The sequence below is a fragment of the Haematobia irritans genome, chromosome 3 (genome assembly GCF_050003625.1).
Source record: "Haematobia irritans isolate KBUSLIRL chromosome 3, ASM5000362v1, whole genome shotgun sequence".
Lineage (NCBI taxonomy): Eukaryota > Metazoa > Arthropoda > Insecta > Diptera > Muscidae > Haematobia > Haematobia irritans.
In genome coordinates this window covers 119,330,188-119,338,662 of record NC_134399.1, presented here as the reverse complement: position 1 = coordinate 119,338,662, position 8,475 = coordinate 119,330,188, and the positions used below count along the sequence as shown (strand labels likewise).

At 35.6% G+C, this 8,475-nt stretch overlaps 1 protein-coding gene across 1 annotated transcript; it reads right to left on the bottom strand.

Moving 5' to 3' along the window:
- Positions 1–450: 450 nt before the first annotated feature.
- On the bottom strand, positions 451–8,033 carry LOC142231157 (uncharacterized). The gene is made up of 4 exons (XM_075301775.1): positions 5,869–8,033; positions 5,677–5,812; positions 5,490–5,591; positions 451–630 (listed from the first exon to the last, which is right to left on the bottom strand). Exons 1-4 carry the CDS (start codon positions 8,031–8,033, stop codon positions 451–453), a joined length of 2,583 nt encoding a protein of 860 aa, XP_075157890.1.
- Positions 8,034–8,475: the final 442 nt, after the last annotated feature.

Genomic DNA, 8,475 nt, shown 5'->3' with positions numbered 1-8,475 from the left:
TAGTAGTCCTAAATATTTATTATCGCCCATGTTCAGATAGTAATTTCAATTCCTTTCCCCCAATATTCATGAAAAATCCACGGTCGTGAAAATTTCGTGTTCTAAGTTCCACTGGTTTTTTTGCAACTTTTCCATAATCAGCTGGGTTGCACAAAACAGCAAAACAGTCATTAGGGTTTAAATCGAAATAAGTGAAATCATTATTATTAGAGGTCTGCACAATTCCATTTGTATATGCAGAGTACACGTGTACTTGCTACCTGAGTCGCAAAATAATTGGTACAGATTTTGATGAACATCATAAGCTACGAGTAGAGTGATCAAAACCGGTCGGTGAAACCGGTGGACCGGTTTTTCGTTTTGCACCAATTGTCGGTTTTGTATAAAATGCCATCTTCGGTGGACCGGTAGAACCGATGTTTTTAATATCATAAAATTTTTTTTATGATATTAAATGTAAACGGAAATAAGAAAACATCCCGAATGTATTTTCTTCGTACTTCCAACTCGTTTCTGAACGCTTCCAACATAGTATTCGCCCAAGATTTCCCAGAAATCCCAGAAATATTTCAATGAAATATAAGCAAATCGTGCTTGTTCAATTAGGAGCGTATATTTTGTCAACAAAATCTATCATATTTATTACGTTATTAGTATTCGACTTAATTTGGTGTACCTTTGAAAAACAACAAAATTATTCTTTGAAAGTCAAATGCAGTATGTACAAGAAAATTTTTACTTGTCGAGACACGGTCTTTAATATTACATTTCAGAAAAAAAAACAAAAAAAAAATCCAACAATTTAATGTTTATCTACGGTATTGTTAAAGCCAAAAAAATTATTTTTTACATTAAAACATTGAAGTATTTTTCCTTTATTTATATTAAATTAATCGTTTTTACTACTTTTGGAAAAAATGGTTGGACCGGTTATTTAATTTTTAAAACACCACTCACCGGTTTTAAAAAACGGTCCGGCAAAAATTTCAAACATCAAATAAAACAAATATCAGAACATAACCTACGCATACTTGGTTGCAGACGTTTTGAATGATCTATTCGAAACCAGGCATTAAGGTTGCAAGCATTGTAGAACCTGTGCGCTTGCAACAATCATCGAAAATTTATTCTGTGCTTGCAACTTATGTTTGCTGGTCTTGGTTGTGTTGTTTAAAGTAAAACTGAAAGCAAAAAATTAAATGGCGGGCCATTTGGAAGAATAAGTACTTTTTTTTATAGCTATTGGCGTAGTTTTAGCTTTTTCTTTAAAAACTTTATGTTGACATCCCATAATTTTTGATAGATTACTTGAATAGAAAATAAATATAAAATGGCATAAATATGTAATGTATTAGAACATTTTAATGAAATAAATAAATTTCATATGTGAAAATTTAAATTCAATATAATCCAGCAAAAAAAATTGGAAGTTCTTCTAAAGGCACAACTTTAAAAGCACTTCCAAAAATGTTCCACCAAAGATGTTCTTTATTTTAACTGAACACGAAGTTCATTTGAGTTAATTTTTTAATATATATAATAACTCGTTTTTTATGTTTAATGGAAAATTTAAAATTTTTGGTTTCAAATAGGCTGAAAACAGATTAAGAATTAATAAAATGGTACTAATTATTTAAATGTTGTCGAAAAAAATGCAAAATCCTTTCTAGAAAAATTCCGAATTTTTGAAAATATTGGATGCCAAACGTTCCAGCCAAGCGTTATAATGCATTAAAAATCATACAAAATTTTAAAAATTGTTTATTTGTCAAAGTATCGCAAAATTTCCTAATTCACATTAAAAACACTGAATTCGCATCACACCTTAAGAAGTGATGCAAATTCAGTGCAACAGCTGTTGAAATGGAGGACTTCCGTCCTATGACAAGCCCATGTTAAATTCATCGCTTCTGCGTCAATTTTGCACCACTTCCGGATCCAAAAAGGACATTTTCATTGCTTTTTTGGGGACGCTTTTTTGCTGGGAATTTGTAATAATTTGCAATTTACATTCAATATAATTTGTAATCGGCTCTAGCAGAATATATAAAAAATATTTTTATGCAAGGGATACAATTTGATTTGAGTTTTATTTGACATATGAAAGAGGCTTGCAATCTAAAAAAAACCTTTAATTTTTCAATTAAAGCTTTATTATTTATTATTGGAAAAAAATTATTTTGACTGACGGTTGCTTGATTCTTTTTTTCACACAATTAGATCACACCGCTATGCTTCTTGAAGTTTTGTAGAAAATGTATAACCCATCCAAAACATTTATAACACAAGTACCAACAAGTTCTATTCCGCATGCATTTGATATTTGTTGTGTACAGTGGTGCCAACTGTTTTGGGCTGAAAATCGTCAATTTTTAAAATATTTTTCGTCAAAATCGTCAATTTGTCCCAAAAATTTCGTCAAAAAATCGTCACCCATAAAATAGCTGAAAAAGGAACAAATTAAAAGTTTTATTAAAAAAACATTAATAATTCTGTTTAACCCTCTAATTAAGTCATCTAGTTTCCAGTTTTTTAAACGAAGATTAATTAAATTAAATTTTTAATTAATTAAAAGTAATATTTCTGATTGCGACTACATGTACTACATTGTTTAACAAAATTTTCTTGACAGAAAAATGTCATATTCTCCAAGCGAATTTAAATTCTTATTACTGGCTCGTGTATAATTTTTATTATTTGTATTATCGGTAATGAATAAAGCGAATTTAACTAAACCAAGACCAAAGAATACCTTGCAATGTTTAAGTTTCAAATGAATTCCGCATTTTAGGTTTATTTATTTTGATTGCTTTGAAATTTCTTTCTACATTGGAGACGGTTGGGAGCAAGCTACATATAAATTGTCATATTTTGAGATTAAAAAAGCTTGTTTACATTACACCTTATGAAATTCGTCAACTTATAACTACATCACTTTGAAAAATCGTCAAAACATCATAAAAAAACGTTACAAAGAAACACTTGTGTCGAGCATTTTAAAAAGTCGTCAACTCATAACTACGTTGTTTAAAATCGTCGTCAAATCGTCAAAGGCAAAATTTACCATCAAAAATCGTCAAAATGACGAAAAATCGTCAGAGTTGGCACCGCTGGTTGTGTTTGCTTTGGGATCGATTGGCTTTTGATGTGTTTAAATTTTCAGGCCAGGGTTTTGTTAGGTTTGTTCGGCGAAGCGAACTATGATTAATAACACCTCCGGAGTCGAACTACCTCTTGGGAGTCACCGTGGTGCAATGGTTAGCATATATAAGGTCTTGGTTTCGATTCCTGCTTCGACCGAACACCAAAAAGTTTTTCAGCGGTGGATTATCCCACCTCAGTAATGCTGGTGATATTTCTGAGGGTTTCAAAAGCTTCTCTAAGTGGTTTCGTTGCAATGTGGAACGTCGTTCGGACTCGGCTATAAATAGGAGGTCCCTTGTCATTGAGCTTAACATGGAATCGGGCGGCACTCAGTGATAAGAGAGAAGTTCACCGCTGTGGTATCAAAATGGTCTGTGATGAAGTGAGCCTGAAATATCGGGCTGCAACCTGCAAGCTACGTATAGCTTAACCTAACATACATGGTGGTCCAGAAGCGTTATGTTTTCATGGTATGGTACGGTAATTGATTGATCGCAATCTCTTAAATATCTCTCTTGCCTGTGCACTTTTTATATGGTTCTTTGCCAAGCTAGGATGATCGCTCCCAAGCTCGACTATGACCAATTTTTGTTTAACTTTTATATTCAAATATTTTTATTATAAAGGGTGATACGGTCAAAATTTGTGAAATCGGTGAAATCGTTTATTTAAAAAATCAAATTATATTTCTTTTTCAAGGTCAATTAGTATAAAATTCAGGAAAAATATTCAGTTAGGCTTTCGCTTTTCCAAATCCGAATTGCCGGGCCTCACGCTTGACACCTGCAATCAGATTTTGTACAGCCACCTTGTCCACCTTCTTCGCCGCAGAAAGCCTTGAACTGCTGCTCGTCCTTAGCAGTTTTTTTTTTGGTCTTCTTTAGGTTCCGCTTGACAATAGCCCAGTATTTCTCAATTGGGCGGAGCTCTGGCGTGTTGGGAGGGTTCTTGTCCTTGGGAACCACCTGCACGTTGTTGGCGGCGTACCACTCCATGGCCTTTTTACCGTAATGGCAAGATGCCAAATCCGGCCAAAACAGTACGGAACAACCGTGTTTCTTCAGGAAAGGCAGCAGACGTTTATTCAAACACTCTTTCACGTAAATTTCTTGGTTGACAGTCCCGGAAGCTATGAAAATGCTGCTTTTCAAGCCACAGGTACAGATGGCTTGCCAAACCAAATATTTCTTTGCGAACTTTGACAGTTTTATGTGCTTGAAAATATCTGCTACCTTTCCCCTTCCTTTTGCCGTATAAAACTCCTGTCCCGGAAGCTGCTTGTAGTCGGCTTTGACGTAGGTTTCGTCGTCCATTACCACGCAGTCAAACTTCGTCAGCATCATCGTGTACAGCCTCCGGGATCGCGCTTTGGCCGTCGTATTTTGTTTATCATAGCGATTTGGAGTCACTACCTTCTTGTAAGTCCATAGTCCGGCTCGTTGTTTGGCTCGATGCACGGTTGTAGACGATACACCCAGCTTATTTGCGGCATCTCGGAGAGAGAGGTTAGGGTTTCGCTTGAAACTACCGGCAACTCTCTTTGTCGTCTCAGCGGCTTCCGGTTTTCGATTTCCCCCCGATCCAGACTTCCTGGCTGTCGACAATCGTTCCCCAAACACTTTAATTACATTTGTAACGGTTGATTTGGCAACTTTTAGCGATTTTGCCAGCTTTGCGTGCGAGTAGCTCGGATTTTCGCGATGCGCGAGCAAAATTTTGATACGCTGCTCTTCTTGCTTGGACGGCATTTTGACAACTGAAGAATGAATTCCAAAATCAAAATAGGAGAAAAATTCTACACACACACACCTTCAAAATGAGGGGTGTTCAGGTTTTTTAAATGCAAAATTGAAAGAAATAAGTCAAGTTTATATTGACCAAATTTTGACCGTATCACCCTTTATGTACATTTTTCAATTTCAATTTCAATTTCCATTTATTTCGTAATACAAAGCCAATGAGGCCAAATAAAAAATGTATTACATGACTATAGCCTAAGTAAAGATACATAAAATAATAAGTGTGTAAATTTAAAATTGTATAACAATTTTTACATGAGTAACTCATAAAGGGCCCCCGCCAAGTAAGTATAATGTAAGGGAATACGAATTCAAAAGACTAAATAACAGATAGTGTCCAGTTATTAGCACCAAAAATATAGAGCATTATAGAATATCAATATCAACTTAAAATTGATGCTCCCGAAAAAAAAGATACATTTTTAAGCGAAAAGCATTATTTGAATGGGAGAAAATTCTCAAATCAAGAGGCAACATGTTCCAGATACGAGCGACCCGCACAAGAAATGACTTTTCATATAAAGAACAACAGATACGAGGAATCACAATCTGAGGATTTCTCGTCGAGCGAGAGAATCGAAAATAGTCGCATAGAGTGCTAGGTACCCCACTACGAATAACTTTATATAAGAAGAGCAAATTGGCACACTTAACATAATGAGAAAACGATACACCAAGGAACCTCACCACAAATTCTGAAACATGATCTCTTCTTCTTAAATTGAAGACAAACCTGACAATAGTATTCATCGCGTATTTCAATCGCTGAAAATGGGCAGCAGTCACTCCCGAAAAAATCTCCAGACCGTATCTTATAGCAGGCAACAATAACGCATGTGCAAGTCTGTATCGAATCCAAGGTGGAAATACTAAATTGCATGAATAAATTCGACGCAAGGTAGAATATAATTTATTCAGAACCAACTCAATATGAGGAACAAAACTTAAATGTTGGTCAATTAGAACTCCCAAACACTTAATCTGACTAACAAATTCAATCCTATCCATCCCCAAACGGACATCGATCGCATCACTATCACCGCCAAACAGTAATGCTTTCGTTTTTTGTGGGTTTACAACAAAAGAATTATCACTTGACCATTGTGCGACTCTACCCAAACAATAATTAATGTTGCTTTCCAAAACATCAGAAAACCCGCGACGAGAGTTAAAGAGAAGGAAAACATCATCAGCATATATAAATAAAGAGCAAGCACAACCACTTAAATATTCCCCCAAATCATCCATATATAAAAGGAAAAGCAGCGGCCCAAGAATCGAGCCCTGGGGAACACCCGAATTTAAAGGCAAAATACAAGAGGTTCTTTTATTCAAATCCACAAACTGAATCCTTCCACTCAAATATGAAAGAATAAATCTACACGCGGTTATGGAAAAATGATATCTAAGGCATAGCTTTTTAATCAAAGTTAGAAAACAAATAGAATTAAACGCCTTCGTCAAATCAATAGAGACCAGAGCACAGGTATTGGCGGAGTTGATATTCCCTCGGATGGAGTCAGTGAGGTGCAATAGTAAAGATGTGGTGCTATGGCCCTTACGAAAACCATGTTGACTACTCAAAAACTTGTTCCCAAACTTAAAAATCAACTGATCCTTAATCAAATGCTCACAAATTTTCGATAAGACAGGGAGAATAGAGATAGGTCGTAGGTCATCCGGCCCATTAACCACCTTGAACTTGGGAATTGGCACCACACGAGCCATTTTCCAGCCCGAAGGAAATACAGAGGTAGTCAAAATTGAGTTAAAAAGATTCAATATTACATCTGATATGTAGGGAAAAACACAATTTAACAATTGAATTGAGATATTATCGACTCCAACCGATCTAGACTTTATCTTCCGAATGGCCGCTGAAACATCTTCAACGCCAACACAGTTAAAAGAAAACCCGTCTTCGGGAAAAGAAAAACTATTGAAATCGAATGTTTCCACATAGTCCGTAGGAGCACAATTAACAAAAAAATTGTTCACTTCGTCCAAGTCCCCGTCAAAAGAAAAACCATCACCTCCAACGCATCCTGCTCCCCGAAGCACTTTCCATAGACCGTCAGTACTGAGACCATTAAACCGCCTGAAATAATACTTTCTCTTCTCCTTTCTCATAACAGACTTAGCCTTGTTCCTGTACCTGCAAAAGATTCTCCACTTTGCGGATGTCCTGTCTGCCTGAAAAGCAGAATAAGATAGATCCCTTAATGATCTATAGAATATAACCTTTTGAGAATTCAACCAAGAGTCACACCTAAAATCAATCGTTCGTCTGACAATAGGAACAAAAGCACATAGATCTGTAATAAGTGAAGATACTAGGCTACATTTTGCATTAACATCAGTAGAGTCGAAAATTGGCGAAGAATCAATGGAATTTAAATAATTTTGCATCCCGACTACGTCGATATTTCTATAATCATAAAACTCAACATATGTGATTACCTCAGAGTGATCAAGATCAAATTCAAACGACGCAAATATCAGCGCATGGTGTGATATAGCAGGACACTGTACCTGATCAGACACAACCTTTTCCAAATTCGGAGTGACAAGCATAAAATCTATTAATGACGTTGTACCATGTACAACATCATAATGCGTGGGCTTCGAATTGTGTGAAACAGACATAGATAGCCGATGGCAAGCAGAACGGACTGAGTCTCTACAATTAGTATTAAACATATTGCAATTGAAATCGCCAAGAGCAATAATGCGGGAATAATTAAAAAAAAGGTTACGATGAACTTCCTCAAAAGATAACATATCACCAGGAGGTGGCAAATAAACGACACCGCACAAAACCCTAGATGAACCAGAAAAAAGCTCTAAGAAAAGAGATTCACATTTACCCAGAATCGAACTCTTAAAAATTATCTTGTGTCTAAGAGCGGAAGACACATATATCCCAACGCCACCACCTCTACTGCCGACACGGTCATTCCGATAAAATTCAAATCCATCAATACGGAGAGAACGCGTAGAAACAATAGGTTTAAGCCAAGTTTCAGATAAGACGACTACATGCAACCCAGATCCACAAATAATAGACTTAAGTTCATCAAATTTAGTCATATTGGCCGAAGGCCGAATGCTCTGGCAGTTAAAATGTGCAACATTAAGCCTATGCTCACAACCATACAAAACCGACTTAATATAGCTATTTGTGCTAATAACTGGACCAATATTTGGATTAGAATACATCGAAAAACTTATACGCGGGGAGCCAGTCGTAACAATAATTAATTAATTTCATATTCTTTTTGAATCCAGAAAAACTTATCAAATAACTCAAATATACATACTCTAACCGCTGATCACTTAAACTATTGAGATCAAAATTATTGATATATAAATATGCATATATATATATAGTAGATATTAGAGAAGTCTGGTAGCAGTTCATGCATTATGATATATAGCAAAAAATGAAATTAGTTTTATGCTTAGATAATGTTCAGTACAAAAATCTGCAAGTTATCACATTTTAAGGTAAGTATTAAGTTCGAATTTAACC